The 18,971-nt window shown below is 50.5% G+C and overlaps 1 protein-coding gene and 1 long non-coding RNA gene across 6 annotated transcripts in view; one reads left to right on the top strand and one right to left on the bottom strand.

Moving 5' to 3' along the window:
- Positions 1–17,244, bottom strand: part of LOC102547853 (uncharacterized) — a 97,972-nt gene extending 80,728 nt beyond the window's left edge. The window contains exon 1 of one of the 3 annotated variants that reach the window (XR_005490530.2): positions 9,315–17,244. This is a non-coding gene — a long non-coding RNA (uncharacterized LOC102547853). The remainder of the gene's footprint in view (positions 1–9,314) is intronic. The other 2 variants (XR_010055867.1, XR_001840326.3) reach the window with 2 other exon arrangements.
- The window catches only part of Sdk2 (sidekick cell adhesion molecule 2), a 277,637-nt gene that overhangs the window by 242,183 nt on the left and 16,483 nt on the right, over positions 1–18,971 (top strand). For all 3 annotated transcript variants that reach the window (NM_001413325.1, XM_006247693.5, XM_063269472.1), the window contains 6 exon segments: positions 2,471–2,657; positions 6,065–6,202; positions 9,042–9,203; positions 12,048–12,173; positions 17,244–17,408; positions 18,561–18,701. In NM_001413325.1, coding sequence (NP_001400254.1) covers positions 2,471–2,657; positions 6,065–6,202; positions 9,042–9,203; positions 12,048–12,173; positions 17,244–17,408; positions 18,561–18,701 — 919 coding nt within the window.

The raw sequence follows: 18,971 nt of genomic DNA, 5'->3' as shown, positions 1-18,971 counted from the left end.
CTCTTACTACGGTATAACATGAGAGTGTAAATATCTTCTTCAAGAGCCTGGTTTTAATACTTTTGGATACATTCCCAGAAATGAGACTGCTGGATCATATGGTAATTCTATTTTTAATTTTCTTGCAAGAACTCCAGACCGTTTCCCTCAGTAGCTGTGCCATTTTACATTTCCAACAGTGGCACTGGAGGCTTCGAGTTTCTCACCAAAGGGCTTTTTTTTTAAGATAGATTTATTTATTTATTTATTTATTTATTTATTTATTTATTTATTTAATGTATGAGTACACTCTTTAGACACAAGTACCAGAAGAGGGCACCAGATCCCATTACAGATGGTTGTGAGCCACCATGTGGTTGCTGGGAATTGAACTCAGGACCTCTAGAAGAGCAGTCAGTGCTCTTAACCACTGAGCCATCTCTCCAGCCCCTTGATTCCTTTTTAAAAAATAACTTCCTTATTCTATGTGCATTTGGTGTTTTGACCACATGTATATCTTGTGTGAGGATGTCAGATCTTGGAGTTACAGTTGTGAGCCGCTGTGTGGGTGCTGGGAGTTGAACCCGGGTCCTCTGCAAGAGCAGTCGGTGTTCTTGACCACTGAGCCAGCTCTCCAGCCCCTTTACTTCCTTTTCTAGTGCCTTTTCCTAACCTCATGGTTTTGTTCACTTCTCTCTATATCCTTGCTTGATCCCTTTACTGGAGAACTCAAAGGCTTCTTCCTTGAGATAGGGACATTGCTAAATGGATAAAGTGTTTGCTGACAGTTTGCTGTGCTCTGGTGATACACAGGCATGAGACAGAATCCATGAAACTCAGGCTCCATCTTCAGCGGAGGGAGCAAGGCCAGGAGGGCGGGAAGAAGGGGAGAAAAGGGAAGAAAGAAATCAAAGGCAATCTCCCATAGTCTCCGCCCCTCTCAAGCTGACCCTCTATTCTCTTCCCCAAACCACACTCCAAGTATGTTTTCATCCTCTCCCACCCCCACAAACCTCACCCCACTAAGGCTGCTGATAAATCTGCCCTGTTCTTTGTCAACCGGTCACAGGCTTCACCCAGCCTGTCTCCACAGCACTGTGCCTTACACAGCTGAGACATGACATTCTCCTGCCTGTTTCTCCTCTTGTGGCCCATCACCCCTCCTCTGTCTCCTTTGCTGTCTCTCCCCACCCTACCCCTGCATTTCAACAGAGGCACCAGGAATCCGTCCATTCCTCTCCTCTGGCTAGAAGGACCCAGCAATACTCCTCGCCAAGCTGTTGATACGGAGGGAGTGTGCAGAGGTGTAAAGCTGGCCTTGAGCTCTTCCCCAAATGATGAATCCAGGAGAAGCTCCATTGCGTTCTCATAGTCAGTGGACGAGTGGGTGATTTTATGAATGAAGACCTCAATTCCCCTTATAAAAAGAAGTTTTTTAAAAAAAAGGAAGCAAGGCGGTAGAGAAGTAAATCTTTTGTAGTAACAAGATGTCCTAACTGCCTTGGCACACACTGGGGGTGGACACTTTTATTAGCTCTTTCCTACTTTTATTGGAATGAAAGGAAAGGAAATGCCAGTAGCGGTCAGAGCCCTCTCTGGCCAGCAGATGGCGCCAAATGATCTCCAATCCTGTACAAGGTTTGGGATGCCAGGCTTTATGGAGAGCCCACGTTCAATGCTCTTACTGTAGTTTGAGAATCTTCTCTGTGTTAGTTTAAAAGCACTAACCATGCTTATTACAGAGTGCCTGGAGGCTCCACGACGCTCCTGCTACACTGAGGACCTAAAATCTCCCACAAGCATGTAATAATACTTTTAAAAGCTGACCAGTCCTTACCGCCCGTAACCTTCCTGATCACCGTGGAAAACAGATGTCCTTAAGCCCACTGCAGTTGAGAGAAGTTGTGCCTGACCAAGTCCCATACCTATCAAATGGTGCCATCAGAATTCAGCCACGAACCGTATGCCATCTCTGTCCAGCCTCCCCTGCAGCAGACTTTGTAGACTTTGATCCACACATATCAGATTGGATCGTGCGCACCACCAAGAGCTTTTTACAGAAGCATTAGCAGCTCGGAATGCTAATTTGGCACAATGGCAGGACTGAGGCTCTCTGCTCCTCACCAGTGCCCTGGCATTGCCAAGATGTTCGTCCCTATGCCCCACACTGTGGAGCAGAGCCCATGATTGCTCTCGCCTCTCCAGCTCAGGCCCGTGAGGCAGATTCCTATTCTGAGGCTGACACATCTGCGTTACATGCAACAGACACCAACCACAGAGAAACAAGATATATGGGGATGAGGTTTACAGTCTAGCAGAGGATGGGCATTGGCTACTAAAAGGAAAGTTCCGAAATCCTTCTTAAATAGCTCTTAGCTACTTCCGTATTGTTTCCTGGTTGAAAGCAGAGGTGTCTTTGAACCCTGAGATGGGCAGAGGCAGAGGAGGGGAAATGCCTTCACCCCTCTCATACCACCATTGGTTCACACAGATTTATTTCTGGGAAGTCCAGCGGAGGAACCTCACGGAGAGGGTGAAGACTCTCTTCCTGGCTGAGAACAGCGTGAAACTCAAGAACCTGACTGGTTACACGGCCTACATGGTCAGCGTGGCAGCCTTCAATGCTGCGGGGGATGGGCCACGGAGCACCCCGACCCAGGGCCAGACTCAGCAAGCAGGTAGGGAGAAGTCTTGGAGGAGGTCATTTTGTGGGGACAAACTGGTGTCCACACCTGGTGTCAGAGCTATCTCAGGCAGCCCGGGGACTGGGTTCAGATACCCAGGCCCTACTTCCAGACTCCCTGTGGAAAGAGCCCAGCCTGCAAAGAAGGCTGTCTGTGGAGGGAGGGAGAGAGAAAGACAGAGAGGAGAGAGAGAGAGAGAGAGAGAGAGAGAGAGAGAGAGAGAGAGAGACTGACTCTTCACTGGGAACCTTGAGAAAGTCGCCAGATCTCACCTAGCCTGTTCTGCCCACCTTGTCTCAGCCTCTGGCACAGCCACCACCCCTGTTTGGCTCCCTCCTTTCTTCTGTCTCCCACCCCACGTTCATTGTCTTCTGTGAGCCCACACTTTTGCTTCATGCTGGTGATGAAACAATGATAAAAAGCAAAACAAACAAACAAACAAAATAAGTAAGGCTGTACCCGGGTGGAACATCAACAAGCACAGATGAGCAGCCGGGAGGTCGAGGAGGGGGGCTGGAGGGAGGGGGAAGGGGCCGGGAGATGGGGGAGGAGCTAAGGGGAGCAGGGTGGCAGGGTGTAGTTCACTTTGGACAAACCTGGCCAAGATGGCTACACCTGGATGAGATTTGAGCCAGGGGAGACCAGCTGTGGGAAGTTCTGGAGACAAGCAGGAAGCAGAATTCCTGTCAGAAAGACCAGCAGGAGCAGAGGCTTGGGGGCTGAAGGGGATTAGAGGAACAGAACCCGGTGCTTGACAAAAGAAGTGAAATGAGACGGAGTCCCCAAGGGTCTGGAGAACAGGATTTGTGTTCGGTGTGATGAGGAGACACAGAAGGGTTTGAGCTGTTATGCTGGCTCAGTGGTTAAGAGCACTGGCTGCCTTTTCTAAAAGACCCGGGTTCAATTCCCAACCCCCACGTGGCAGCTCATTACTGCCTGCAACTCCAGTTTCGGGGAACCTGATACCTTCACACAGACATTCAAGCAGGCAAAACACCAACGTACATGAAGTAAAAGTAAGTAAGTGAAAATTTCAAAAAGAATTAGATCTTTCATGTTTTGAAAAACTGGCTCTCCCTTCCGGGCTGAGAGTCTGGAGGGAGACATCAGAGAGAGGCGAGGAGGACTAGACCCAGGCAGTGTGGAGGAAGGGGAGCGGTTAGAGATCCTCTTGTATTGGAGTGTACGAAGCCACTTTTTGGTCAGTGTCACACTGGGTTCCCCTAGAAGTCCCAAGGAGTGAGCAATGTAGTGTCTTCTCTGTTTAAGAACAGAGGCATCCCAGAAAACATGCTTTTTGTTCATGGTCCCCTGGTAGGTCACAGGGGAAGGACAGGTGCTAGAACGGAGGACACCTGAGAGGATTCAGGAGATTTGTTTCTTTTTTATCCCCCCAATGTGTCAACCTCCAAAGCTATGAATTTCTCATCGGCAGATTCAACCAACCCAGAAAGGAAAATATTCCCCAAAATTGCTTCTGCCTGGGGGTGGCGGCAGCACAGACCTGTAATCTAAGCACTTAAGAGGTGAAGACGAGAGGAGCAAGAGCTCAAAGTCAGGGCTGGGGAGATGGCTCAGCAGTTCCAGCACTGCTGCCCTTCCAGAGGGCCAACTTCCATTCCCACAACCCACCCTAAGTGTCTCGCAACCACCTCCAGCCTCGATTCCAGGGCACCCGAACCCTTTTGTCTGACCTCCACGGGCATGTACACACATGTGACATACACACAGACACACAGGCACATAAATTAAAAAAAAGAATCACCTTTAGCTACACAGCAAGTTCAAGACTGCCCTGAGCGAAGGGAGAATGTCTCAAAAAAACAAACAAGCAAATGAAAATGTATCTATACTGGACATGTTCAGACAGCCCCGAATAATAACTATTTTGTAAATAGATACAATACTGTTTGCATTGTATCAGGAATCTTAAGTAACCTAGAAAGGAGTTAAGGCATGTGGGAAGGGCTAGACGATATCTCAGTGGTACCATAGTTGCCTAGCCTGAGATGTCCTGAGTTCAAATGCCACCACCACAGATAAGGGGGAGGGGTACATAGAAGGATGCCTGTAGCTTATGCCAAAATGGCATTCTATATGAAGCAAGCAAGCATCCTCAGATTTTGTTAGAATAAATTGCCTGTGGATACAGAAGGCAACAGTGCAGCCTTCTGCCCTGCCTCCAGAAAGCAGCTTCTCCAGCCTAATACCTTTCCGACTGCCACCCCCACTAGTCTTAGGAGCCGTAGAAAGCAAACTACCAGAGACAATTCATAACTGGGATCCTCTCTGGGACAATATTCCGCTCCAGGGGAGCCTTTCCCTCCACTGACTCTCCCCACCCCCATCTCCAACCCCAGGTCAGCCAGAGGCTGACTGAGCTTGGGTGTGCTAGCCATCCATCTGCCTGCCTGCCCATCTGGAAGACACTTCATCAGTGTCACTGGTCAGATATGAGCCCACCCCAGGAGCCTAGAAGCTTCCGGCTCTGTAGCAGTGGGACAGAATGTCCTGTCCCACGTCCTTCTAACCCCCTAGTGTGTTGAGGGGGAGGGCAGGAAAGGGCCCTGAGTTCACCTCCCTCCTTCAAAGACAGCCGGGGAGATGGAGCCGGAAGCTGTCAAGATTAGTTCTGGCCTGGTGGGAGGCAGCACTGGACAATAATAGCCTAGCCATCCACCCAACCAGATTGGGATGCTGGGGGGTGGGGGTGCTTCCTGTCTTGCCTCTTTGCCCTCCCATTTCCCAGCCCCCCCACCCCCACCACACACACCGGAATCTTCCAACCTTATGTTTTCAGAGTTACCCCAGGGGTCTCAGAACAAGAAAACATCTCTCTTCCAGAGGATCTGGCTGTCCTTGGTCTGGCTCCTGCTGACAGCGTGATGTCTCTAGGCAAGCCCTTGCAACCCAGGAATGAAAGGAAGGCCATGTCTCCGGAGTTCTGATGTCTCCTTTAGCGCCCACTCTGTATATGAGGCCAAGGCATACGACCCACTCTAGTGGGGTGCTGAAAAACACACCCCATGGTGTCAAGAAATGACCTCGCCCCACAGTGAACCCTCAAGGGTCATCCATTGTAATGCAGTGCCTGGTCCCATGCTCCTAGCCAGGGCTCAGAGCCACCTAGGAGAAAGTCCAGATTCACCATCTTTAAGGTCTTTTTCTCAGTGCCAGAGCCTTTGCTATTAGACAGCTGAGTGCTAGTGACGGCAATGGAGGAGGAGAAAGTTCGGGGGCCTTAGCTGACCCTTTCTGCCTTCATCTTTTGCCTAGCCTCGCTTTCTCTTCTTCCCCGGGCATGGACCCAAGAGCTCCTGCTAGTTGCTTGGAGCCCGACCTGAGACTCTGCGCTTCCACAGAAAGAGAAAAACAAAAAGCCCTTTGCTGTCTCTCCACAGCCCCCAGTGCCCCAGGCTCAGTCAAGTTCAGCGAGCTGACCACTACCTCAGTGAATGTGTCCTGGGACGCCCCACAGTTCCCCAACGGTCCTCTGGAGGGCTACAGGCTGGTGTATGAACCCTGCACCCCAGTGGATGGTAAGTGTTGATCTCCCACATTCACTCTCCTGAACTCTCCCCTTTCGAGGGCTGGTTTGCACCCCGAGCCCACCCCATGACCACTACTCAGCAGTTAGAATTGGTGAGGGTCTTCCCGTCTTATGAATGGGGAGACTGAGGCTTGACCCAGGGGAGGGGTGTTTCTGATAGAAAAGCATCTGAGGGCAGAGTGGAAACAGCGTCATAGGGCTGCCATCTCCTGTGCAGGAAGGGGGCGGGGCTGGGGGGGTCCTGTAGTATAGACATCCCGTTCCATAAACTGAGTCAGGAAGAGAGAGAGAATCCAAGCAAAACACAGTTGCCCAGGAATGGACAGGACCCCAAAGAAAAGAATCCCCTGGTGTTCTCCTGTTATCCTGGGCCACGGTCAAACCTCAGGGTTCTCAGCACACCCCCTTTGGAGGGTCGGGACCCTTTTTAGAAATCTAGTCAAAGCCTGGATCAGGGAGATGCATCTACCACACTCCTGCTCTGCAAATGACTGTCCTAGCCCAGGTCATCATCTGCACATCTTCAGACTCTTTTCTCCCTCTCCACCCCTGCCCTTCCCGGGCTCTCCACCCAGACCCTGATCCTCCCTGGGGTTCTCAGAAGGGCTTGAACTGGCAACCTTGCCTGTTGGCAACAGGTACCTGCCAGCTTTCTCACCCAGTACAGCCCAGTGACAGCTGATAGGAACAAGCCAGGGGTGAGCATTCGTCCCCAGAAGTTACCACAGTTTTATCTCCACAGCTACCTGAAGAGAACTCACAGGCAAGAAATAGGCTGGGCTTCTCAGTGGCTGGGGCTGCTTACAACAAGGCATAGGGATAAGACTGCCCTAGAAGTGACACCCGGTGGCAGGAAGTGACCACCATTTCTGTGGACACACCAGAGAGAGAGAGAGAGAGAGAGAGAGAGAGAGAGAGAGAGAGAGAGAGAGAGAGACTCCTAGCACTGGAGCCTGGTAAAAACAAGGGGAGAGCCTGGGAACATTAGGCAGCTCCAGTTCTGGGTCAGTGCGGGAGAACAGTGGTCCTCAGTCTTGTTTGCCACCACCAGGGTGCCAGCAGCCCATCCTGCAGAGCAGGGCTGTGTCAAAACCAAAGGGGAGGCAGGTCCTGGAAAGAGACGCAGGCAGGAATGGGGCTAGGTCAGAGGTCAAGAAGACAAGCTGCAGGGGACCTAGACAGGCTCTTGTCCCAGCGGTTTCTACCTGACCTACCCAGAGACCTCCCACTTGGAGAAATGTCGTCCTTGGCCTCTCATGATCTTATTCCATCAGAGTCTAGACTGTGTGTCCTTATAGGTTCCTGAGTAAGGGTCTCCATTTAGAATGGGTCACTGCAGCAGGCCAGCAGTCCCCTCTTTTCTTATAGAGAAAGCCAAGGTGCAGGCCAGGAAGGGGTTTGCTCAGCAGTATCAAAGAGAACTCACTCAGTAAGTGAAAGGGGTTAGAGGCGAGGCTCCACTGGTACAGTGGTTCCCTGGCACGCACACAGTCCGGGGTCCCATCCTCAGCACCACATATGCTGGCCATGGTGGCTCAGGCCCATAATTCCAGCACTCAGGAGATGGCGGCAGGGAGATGGGACATCAGAGAGTCCTCAGCTATACAGTAAGTTTGAGGCCAGTTTGCATCACTAGAGACCCTGTCTCAAAAATAAATATGGCCTAGAGATGCGGCTCAGGCGTTTAGGGTCCTGGCTGCCGCCCCAGAGGGCCAGTTCCCAAGCACCCACATGGCAGCCCACAGAGGTGTATAACTCCAGTTTTAGAGAATCCAATACCCTCTTTGGCCTCCCTGGGCACCAGGCATGCAAGTGGTACCCAGACATGCATGGTAAGCAAAATATCCACTGCTCCACTCTTCTCCCTCCTGGGCCCGATGCCGGATTATTAGCATCTAAGCAAAAAAGGGAGGGGGGAGTAGCAGGCAGAGGTGGTGCACGCCTTTAATCTTAGTACCTTGGCAACCAGAGGCAGGTAGAGCTCTGAGTTTGAGGCCAGTTTGGTCTACAGAGCAAGTTCCAGAACAGCCAGGGTCACGGAGAAACCCTGTCTCAAAAACCAAAAAGGGAAATAAATAAATTAATTAATTAATTAAAAAAGTAAATGAAGTACTTACTATGTGTTTGGATGCTCCTGACCCTCTGGCTTGTTGGAAGAATGAACCAAAACCATATATATATGTATATGTACATCTATATGTACATATATATGCATTATATACGCACACACAGATATGCACTTTCTCTAGTTTCGAGGGAATTCACACACACACACACACACACACACACACACACACACACTATAGAACAAACTTCAGGACTTCGGCAGGTTCTGTGGTGACCAGTAGACACCTTCTATAAGAGAGCAAAGCCTGGTCCTGACTCCCAGGGAGATGACTCTGGGCTTGGGAAAGTGCAGAGCACACAGAACCACCTGTGGAAGCCCCCATCCCACCCCTGACTGCCATGACCCGAGGTGCTAAAACTTCAACCCTAAAAGCCCCATGGTTACAGATGATGGGGCCCCTGGAGCTGGGCTCTCATTGGCCAAGAAGAGCATGAAGATAGGACTGGGGTGGAACTGGGCTGGGATGGGGGTTAGAGTAGTCAGCAGGTGCCATTCCAGCTCCACGAGTCTTTTCTCCTGAGCCCTCTTTCAGAGCCGTGTTCCTGACACAATGTTGGCAGCCTGTGGGCTCCCATGACAGACAGCTCAGCTGATTTCAAGAGACGGAGGCCACAGCACCACCTCCCAGTAGCTGCCAGTGGCCTTGGTGGCCCTGTTCCCACCAGCTACTGCAGCCCCTACTCACGCTCCTTCCCCACAGGGGTCAGCAAGATTGTGACAGTGGACGTGAAGGGGAACAGTCCACTGTGGCTAAAAGTGAAGGATCTGGCCGAGGGCATGACCTATCGTTTCCGAATCAAAGCCAAGACCTTCACCTACGGGCCTGAGATTGAAGCTAACATCACTACGGGCCCTGGAGAAGGTAGGAGAGAGGGGACGTCACACTGTCCTTCGCACCACATCCCCGGGGTCCAAGTGAGAGAGACCCAGGAGGTCTAGAGCTAGCTCTGAGGACAGTTGGAAGCTTACTTACCCCTCCATCTCCTGCCCCAAGGCTCCTCTCTCTCCTCCTCCATGCTCCATTCTCCTTCTTCTTGACTCCTCCTCCCTCCACTGTCCCTCCTCCAGGCTCCGCTCTTGTCCTCATCCTGGGCTTGGTTATTAACATCCAAGTCCCTGGGCTATTCCAGCCTGAGCCTGGACTGACCCAGACCCTCTCACCCCACAGGCCCATACACACTTCCCAGGCTGTCACAGGGTCTGTCTCAATACAGAGCCCAGGTTGACCTGCTATGTACGGTCCTCAGGGTCAGCCACTCAAGTGCTGGTTTTACAAGGGAAAGCCACTACAGCCATGGAGGTTTCCATAGCTCCTTCTTTCCTTCTTCTCTCACCCTCAGCCTTGGTCACCTCAGCCTGTCACCTCCGTCCAGGAAGGAAGCAGCCTGGCACATGTCCAAACCTCCATCCTGGCCAGAACCACTTCCCTGTACCTACCCCTTCCCCCACCCAGCTGCGGCTCTCAGAGCAGGGTGCAGAAGAATCACCCCCAGCTCTTGTCCAGTTGTACACTCCCTGGGTGGACACAGAGCTTCTGGTGTCCCTGAGATGCAGTCATCTCCCTCTCACAATGACACTACCACCTCCAGTTAACTCTCTGATGCACGGGCAGCCTTCTGGAAGCCAGGCTTCCCCAGCACCCAACACCTCCTTTCCCATTTTCAAGACAGGGTTTCCCTGTGTCGCCCAGCTGCCCTAGAACTTACTCTGTAGACCAAGCTGACCTTGAACCCTCAGAGATCCACCTGCCTGTGCCTCTTTGCCTCCCAGAGATGTGTGTCACTAGCTTTCCCAGCTGCTTTTACATCTAGAAGGCCAGTCAGTATTCCACCCTTGGGGTCCCACCCTAATCCTCTCTGTCACTGCCCCTGGTCTCTGTCACTTCCCACTCTCCACCCAGCACCCTGGTGGGTTGATCAGGGTTTAGTCTCCACTGGCCCTGACATGGGATCAGGTTTTCCCATGCTGAACGTAAAAACCAATTCCTAAGCAACCCTGCTGCCCGTACCCTCTCTTGAGGAAGAATCCAGCCAGGCCCAGCCCAACTTCCTCCCGAAGGTCACCTCCTTCCCCTCTGTGTCCCAGGGCCATCAGCAGACAGTGAACTTTCTCCAGAGTATGGGCTTAGAAGAAGGAAAGAGCTGGAGAGCCCAGGTCCTCTTGCCTTCAACCTGCTTGTGGGATTGTCACCCCTGTGTCTCGTTCAGTAAGGACGTGATGTGCAGGGCCATGAAAGGCTGCTGTCCCAGCTCTGCTTTTCTTCTGAGACTTCCTGGGATTTAAAAACTAGGAGACGGCGAATGGCAGGCCACCCAAGCACAGCCAGTTCCAACTTAGGGTTTAAAGAGTCCCAGCTTGGAGTTTGTGGCATGAGATAGGGAAGATGTTGGTCAAGAAATGGAGGAGGGGTGGAGGGTACCAAGAAAGAAAACCAATCTAACCAGGAGGGATCTATAAGGGACAGCACCAGCCCAGCTGTCCTCGGCTCACCAGAAAAGCCAGTGGCAGCCTTTTTCTCTGCCCTGAGCAGTGCTCTATACAGAGTGAAAAGCAGGGAGTCCACGCTGCACCGCACTGTCAGCTCCTGTCTCCCCTTCATGGGCTGCAGGCAGGATCCTCCTTAGAGAAGGGAAAGACAGGGAAACTGAGTCTCTCCAAAACTGACATCAGGAATGGATATTGGGGCCTGGCAATGAGGTATCCAGCTGTGCGGAAAGTCTCCAGCCTCCTGCCTGAGTTGAACAGCTCCCCGGGTCCCAGAGGGCTTTGGTGAGATGTCCGGAGTTGTGTTCTCTTCCTATCTGGCAGCCGGAGGCCATCAATCAGCCTGCACACATGCAGGCCCTGCTGCCTCAACCCCTGGTACCACGAGCAGACAGGAAGCATCTACCGTGTGCTAGGCTCCGGGGATGGTTAATATCGTGTCTACTGGGAGACAACCTTGGTTGGGACCACACATGGCAGGAGTCTCCAGGAGGTGTTTGGGATGCTGCACAGACAGATACCTGGCCCAGTCCTCTGCCAACACAAGCTTCCTCCCGTCTGCTATTCTACCCTCCCTCTCCGATATCTCAGTCTGCAAGACACACCTTCTGCCAAGTTCTCCTTCCTAGGGACGGAGCCTGCTCTCTCCACACCTAGCCTAACATGCACGTGGGGGTAGCAGATTTCAAGTAAGAGACAAGACGGAGACGATGGGCATTATCTTTCCCTTGCCAGGCAAGGAAATGTTAAAGGGGCCTTCGCTCCCTCAGACAGACCTCATTCCTATCAGTCTGAACACCTCTGCTGCCCACCGTGGTATCTCCTTTCAAGACTTCCTTCCACAAGGCCCTTACAGATTGGTAAACTGAGGCACCCCTGAAGGGTTCCGCAAGTGGATCACGTAATAAGTTCTGGCGAGTCTTACATGCCTTTGTCCTCTGACTCTGCTCTAGAGCTCACCCCAGGATCATCGACCCCACCATGCCTTGCCCTGGGATTCGGAATGTGGGGTGTGGGAGTAACAGGAAGAGACAGTGGTCACATCCTGGCAGGCCTGGCCCAAGAGAGACTCTTCAGACCTAGTATTTGCAAGAAGTCCTGGAGGCTCTACATCTAGAGTTGATCTGGTTGCCCAGCCCCTCCTACCACCAGCACAGGTTGTTGTAAAGGGAGGCCATTCTTGGTTCCACAGGTGCCCTTATACACTATGGGGTGTTTGCAGGTGCACCAGGACCACCAGGAGTACCAATCATTGTTCGGTACAGCTCGGCCATTGCCATCCACTGGTCCAGCGGAGATCCTGGCAAAGGACCCATCACACGCTATGTAATAGAGGCCAGGCCTTCAGGTACGCCCTGCCCAGCCTGGGCTATCTTCCTCCATGGCCCACACCCTGCCCTTCTCCTCTCCTTACCCTCGGGCTTGTTTCTATCCTCCATCCATGAAGGTATGTGTGTTATTGTAAGTGAAACTAGAATTAGGGAGTAGAGGATAGGGCTCTCTCCTTAGAGCTAGACTCTTGTTTAAGAATTCCCAGCAGGCCCCCAAACAACAGTTGTCAGCACCTTGTACAAACCAACTAAGGCTCAATTGTTCAAGAAGCCAGAGAAAGGGCCAGGTAGTCAAGTGTGCAGGCATGAGGACCCGACTGCAGATCCCCAACACCCCATAAAAAAGTCATACATGGTGGCACACATCTATAATATCAGCACTGGGCGGGCCCCTAGAGTTTGCTGGCTAGAATTGGCAAGCTCTAGTTTCAGTGAGACTCTGTCTCAAGAAATACGGTAGAAAGCAATTAACAAAGACACTCAACGTCCCCCTCTGACCTCCACACACAAGTGCACACACCCATGCATGGACACGTGTGCACACACACACAGAGACAAACACACACTCTTATGCAAACACACACTTGCGCGCTCATTCACGCACGCACGCCCGTGAAGAGCATGAAGCTAGAAAAGTAAGATTTGGCTCACGCTAGCTAAATGCCCATGTCCTACTTATGACTCACTTTGTCATCCTACCGACCTCTCCTGTCAAGCCTGAAATCGAATCACAAGGACTTCCAAAGCCATCAGGCCCTGAGCAGCTGATAAGTCGCTCCTGAAGGGGCTGCTCTCCACTCTTGTTTCACTATCGGCCCTGCACCTGCTTCCCGGCTCCGGCTCCATTACTCTGCAAGCCCCAGCTCACTCTGTTGCTGGGTTTCCAGGCTAATCAGAGGAGCCCAAGTCAGCCAAGAGCTATGGGCCTGCTCTTTGTGTTCTAAGGATCTGTGCCTAGGAGATAGAAGTTGAGAAAGATAAGTCAAATAAGGATTAAGGTCAGAAATAGGGGAACTTATCAGTAGTTGACTCTGTGTGTGTGTGTGTGTGTGTGTGTGTGTGTGTGTGTGTGTGTGTGTACGCACTCGTGAGCCATTTCCCCACAATACTTTGAGAATTGAACCACCCCCACCACAGGTTGCACATTCCTCAGGGTGGCTGGGTCACCCCAGTAACAAAGAGTTAATTATTCTGGAGGTCCTGGAAGCCACCACCCACCATTACCCTAATCTTACACCAACCATCACGGGCCACCTTAGCTAAGTATCTAGCAAACTCGGATGCACCATGTCCCCCACCCGCCCGCACTGCAGGTGGTGCTGGCTCTCCCCCTACTCCAGATGGTCCCTCCCTGGACCTCCAGTGCCGGCTGTTGAGTTGGCCCAGAAGCCTCTGCATTCATCTCTTCACCAAGGCCTGTGCCTGCTTATTCCACCAAAGTCAGCCAATCTGGTGCCAGGCTATGGAATGTTGGCCCGGGACCTCAGCCTGTTGCTTTTCCAGTGTTTCCTGGGAGGCCCAGCATGAGCTGCTACCCTTCCAAGTTTGGGGGTTGTGACTTGGTGCACACAGGTGGAACGGAGGAAGGACTGAGCCAGCATTCCGTGACAGACCAAGAAGGGCCAAAAGTCAGCAATTCTAGGGAGGACCAGACAGTGGGTAAGAGGGGGAGTGAACCCTGAGGATGCTAGGACAACCCTTAAACCTGTTGGAAAGTGGACAAAATACCCGTGCATTGCTGTGCTTCATGCTACAGATACTAATCTAGACATACCAATTTCTTCAAACCATTGACCTCTCAGGCAGAGCGAGTAAGGGAAGGATTGGCTCTGGGACTGACAGAGCTGCGAACTGGCTCCCACATCTGCTGACTCTGAGGACAGAGGCCACTGAGGGGCATTCTAGCAGCTTCTGGCTTGGTCTCAGTGTCCCCATCCTTTGTTTGTGTGGGGTACAGTGAAGGGGGAGTGGGTATAAACAGCAGGCAGGAGACCTCAGCCTCTAGAAGGCAGCAGCAGGAGTCTCCATAAACGATTAGCGAGCATAAGTTGCACCCCAGCACTTTCCTGGGTACCCCGGGGAAACCCAATGCCAAGAGTCAGGTAACTCGGGGTTGGGGATTTAGCTCAGTGGTAGAGCGCTTGCCTAGCAAGCGCAAGGCCCTGGGTTCGGTCCCCAGCTCCGAAAAAAAAGAAAAAAAAAAAAAGTCAGGTAACTCAGCAGAAAATACCAGCACTGTTAGCAATGACACCGTGACCTTGGCAAGATGAGTTAAGCTCGCTGAGCCTTGTCTTATCTGTCAAATGGGAGAAGATGTCCTTACCCCCTGTCATTGTTACATACAGTCAGGTTGTATGACACAGGACTGTCAGCTGCTGTGGGGGAGGCCTTGTTGTTACATTAGTCACACGAGGATCTGAGCCCCACTACATCCCAAGGAACGAAGCACTGAGGTCCGCATTGAGCTGCACGATAATGCTATGAGAAACACAGGGCAATGTTCGAGCTCCTTGATTTAACACACACCTCGAAGGTGTCTGAGCTTAAGTGCCAATTTATAAAGGTACAAAGACACGTGAACCCTTAAGGATTTCACAGCCTCAGAGAAGGGAGAGTGCTGGGAGATTAAACAAAAAGACAGTTGGGAAACAGGATGTGCTGGCACAAGGAAAGAGGCTGAGGCAGGGGATTATGAGTGCCAGATCAGCTTGGGCTACAAAGTGAGACTCTGTCTCAAAAAATTAAAAAATAGAGGGCTGGAGAGATGGCTCAGTGGTTAAGGGCACTGACTGCCCTTCCAGAGGACTGGGGTTCGAAACCCAGGATCCACCTGGCAGCTCATAACTGTCTGTAACTCCAGATCCGACACTCTCATATAGACATATACATGCAGGCAAAACACCAACGCACATAAAATAAAGGCAATTTTTAAAAATTAAAATAACGTAGGTAGTAATCAAGTAGATACTCAAAGTACTGATGATGAGGTGAGAAAGTGGTAAAGCACTAGGTAAAGTGCTTGTCTCCCAAGCATGAGGACACGAGTTCTCATCCCCAGCCTCCACATAAGAGCTAAGGAAAAATCTGTGACCCCAGTACCGGGAGGTGAAGGCGGGTGGAGATGGCCAGCCAGTCTAGCCAATTTCCGAGCTCAAGATTTGATGACAGACCCTGTCTTAAAAAATGAGGTGGAGAGCAATGGAGGAAGAGACCCAGACACGTCCACATGTTCAGGCACATGCTTGTGGGCACACATGCATGTGCACATACACACATGCATGTGCACATGCACACATACACACACACACACACAGAAATGCACAGGCACAGAGACATGCACACATACACATATGGGCACACATGCACACTGCCAGCTATGGCTCAGGACCCAGGTCCTTCTGGGAGGACCTCTGAACAGACAGACCTCATGCAGGCTTAGGTAAACTGGCAGGGTCTATGATGGAAAGAGACAGGCTGCCCTCGACTGGGCTTGCAGCGAACTGGTCCAGAATGTTCTCTAATGATGCTGGGGCAGCAGTGGCTACTTACGTCCTGGATGCCCCTGCTGGATCTGAGGGAAAGTGTGGTAAGAGCAACAGAGTCCTTCAATCCAGGATAGAATGTTCTGGAACTGGGAAGCCAGCCCTGGTTCGTGAGAGCAGTTCAGAAGTTCAGAAGAATGAGCTCCCTGAGGGTGAAGCCAGGGCTGCTGCAGCAGGGAATGCTGGGAGATGGTGGCCCCATTCCTGGACTCAACTTATAACCCGAGCACTGGAAAGGCTGAGGCAGGTGGACAGGGCTAGCCTCGGCTACAAATACCCTACCTCAAAATTTAAAAAAAAAAAAAGCATTCCCCTCGTGTTTATCTGTCAACACTACTTACTCTGTTTGAAGTAGGAGTGCGTATTGTGTCTGTCATTGTTGTGACAGACTGCCAAACAAAACCAAACCTAAGAGAGGGAGGATGGGTTTGTTTAGCCCTCTGTCCACTGTTGGAGAGCAGGAAGAGCAGGGTGTTGGTGCTCAGCTCACTCTCTCTCTTTCCCTTTCCTTCAGCCTGGGAGGACACCGCCCATGTCGGAGATGGGTCTTCCCTGCTCACTTAAGCCTCCAAAGAAACACTCCCAGACCTGTCTCCTAGTGATCCCACATCCAGCCAGCCTGACAAAGGAGATTATATAGCCCAAAAGGAGTCAAAAAATAAATAAAAAGTTTTTCAAGTTAGGAATATATTCCAGTTTAAGAATATTTCCACATATATGCAATATATCTTATAGAATTAATTCTATAATATATATTCTATAGTATATGTATGTTACATAGAGAATATAATATAGAATAAGAATATAATCACATATATAATATATATGTAAATATACTAATATGTTTTAGATAGACACATATAAACATAAATTTTCTTATATGATATACCTTATACACATAGCCTAAAAGTTAATTTTATACACTATTTGAATATTTTATACATGAAGTAAAGTTTTATGGTGTGTAGTCTTTCCACTTGAGATGTTATAGGTCTCAAAATGTTTCTTTATGGGAGCATTTTGGATTTTATTTTTTTTTATTCTTTTAGGTCTGACTACATATCCCAGGCTGGCCTCAAACTTGATATCCTCCTTCCTTGACCTCCGGAGTGCTAAGATCACAAGCATATTGATGTTAAGAGTTTAGTTTCTCCAAGTAGGGTGTCCAGCCTGTATCGGTTGTTCAAGAATTTACGGCATGGTACATTTTTTCAATTTTTTTTTTTTTTGGTTCTTTTTTTTTTTTTTTTCGGAGCTGGGGACCGAACCCAGGGCCTTGCGCTTCCTAGGTAAGCGCTCTACCACTGAGCTAAATCCCCAGCCCCTTCAAATGTTTTATAGATGTTTTCATTTTAGAGAAAAGAAGAGGAGGCACCCCCTCTCAGAAAGTATCTGTCTCTAAGACCTACACAAGATCATCCTAAGAGCCATGTGTTAAGCCACTGATTAGATGGGACCCACACTCAGGGAGTAGCAGCTAGAACCAGATCAAGTGGGATCCAAGACTCCTCCACCTCACAGTACCTCCTCTCTTTGTTCCTGCAGATGAGGGGCTCTGGGATATCCTCATCAAGGATATCCCCAAGGAGGTGACTTCCTATACCTTCAGCATGGACATCCTGAAGCCAGGCGTAAGCTACGACTTCCGGGTCATCGCAGTCAATGACTACGGCTTTGGCACTCCCAGCAGCCCCTCCCAGTCTGTACCAGGTACCAGCCTGTAGGATGACAGGTCAGAAAGTCCATGGAAGAACTAGTGACGTGCTAGGGGTTGGGGGGAAGAAGGCAGACACTGGGCAGCAGAAGTATCAAGGTAGTTGTACAAATGCACTGACCCTCAATTTCTCTAACCATGAGCTCTGGGTCCCAGGCCTATAGCAGTTCATAGCCTCAGGGGAAGTTGCCAGCCAGGCCACAAACTATGGTTCTATGGAAACCACCTCACCCCACTCTCAACAGGCAGCACCCAGGTAGGCCATGGGCTAATACTGCTAGCCTCTAAGACCCCACTGGGCAGTACCCAGGAGGGCCATGTTCACTGCCCCACACTCCCCCTTTCTTTCATTCCTCTCATTCGGTTTAGGGTTCACACAGGACACTTGACCTACACTGAGTGCCCTACTCAGTTACTGACCCCCCTTTAAATATAAAGGCAGAAATTCAACTCAAGATTGTACTTCTGCTCTCTGCTTGGCCATTAGCAACTCAGCCACTTTCCACCCACATATTGCTCCTATGCCCAGATTGCACCAAATTGTGAAATACAAAGAGTCTGAGATGAAAATAAACTTCCTTAGCTTTCTGCCATCAGTAAAACAAACAAACAAACAAACAAACCACAACTACAACAATAAAAGAACATTCACTATAATTTGGGAAAAGTTCTTTCAGGCTTCCTAAAGACCAGAGAAGCATCTTTCCACACACACAAATTGGAATCTTTCCATCAAAGTTTTTTTTTTCCCAAAGGCAAGAGAGTAAAAACAAAAAAGGCAGCTAACATACTGCTACTCTCCCTTCTTGATCCCCTGGCAGACATCATTCATCAATCCCAGCACTCTTCCTTAATCAATCCAAGGGATCCTCAATCAACTAAACCATAAAAATCTTGTTAAAATGGTCCTCCAAGCAAACTTTTGCCAGCAGATCAGAGCTGGAACTTTTGGAATGAACACACACACACATACACACACACACATACACACACACACACACACACACACACACACACACACACACACACACACACACCACTTACTGATAACGTCCATGAGCAGGCGGTGGAATCCCCAGATGGACCAGGAAGGCTCGTGGGCAGAAGAGAATCAATTTGCAGGTCCTGACACTGTACCCCTGTTGCAGCCCAGAAAGCCAGCCCCTTTTATGAGGAATGGTGGTTCTTGGTGGTCATTGCCCTTGTGGGTCTCATCTTCATCCTGCTCCTGGTCTTCGTACTCATCATCCGAGGTCAGAGCAAGAAGTATTCCAAGAAGACAGATGCAGGTGAGCGACCCTGCACATCCCCCTCCCACCCTCCAACCCACCCCTATCATGGCAGGCTTGACTCCTGAGGATCTCCTTTATGTTGGGGGCTGGAAAGATCTCTTCCTTAGCAATGCATCCTCTCAGGAGGGTGAATTCCTCCACACAACCTCTAATCAGGGTCTTGATACAAGCAAGAAAAGGGAGCATCCCAGCCTAGTGGGAGAACAGAGCTGGTAAGGAATGGCCGTGTGGTCTGACAGGTACCAATCTTCCACCAACCACCACCCC

Source organism: Rattus norvegicus, chromosome 10 (assembly GCF_036323735.1).
Source record: "Rattus norvegicus strain BN/NHsdMcwi chromosome 10, GRCr8, whole genome shotgun sequence".
Lineage (NCBI taxonomy): Eukaryota > Metazoa > Chordata > Mammalia > Rodentia > Muridae > Rattus > Rattus norvegicus.
The sequence above is the reverse complement of the archived record's forward strand: the minus strand, read 5'-3'. Positions and strand labels throughout refer to the sequence as shown.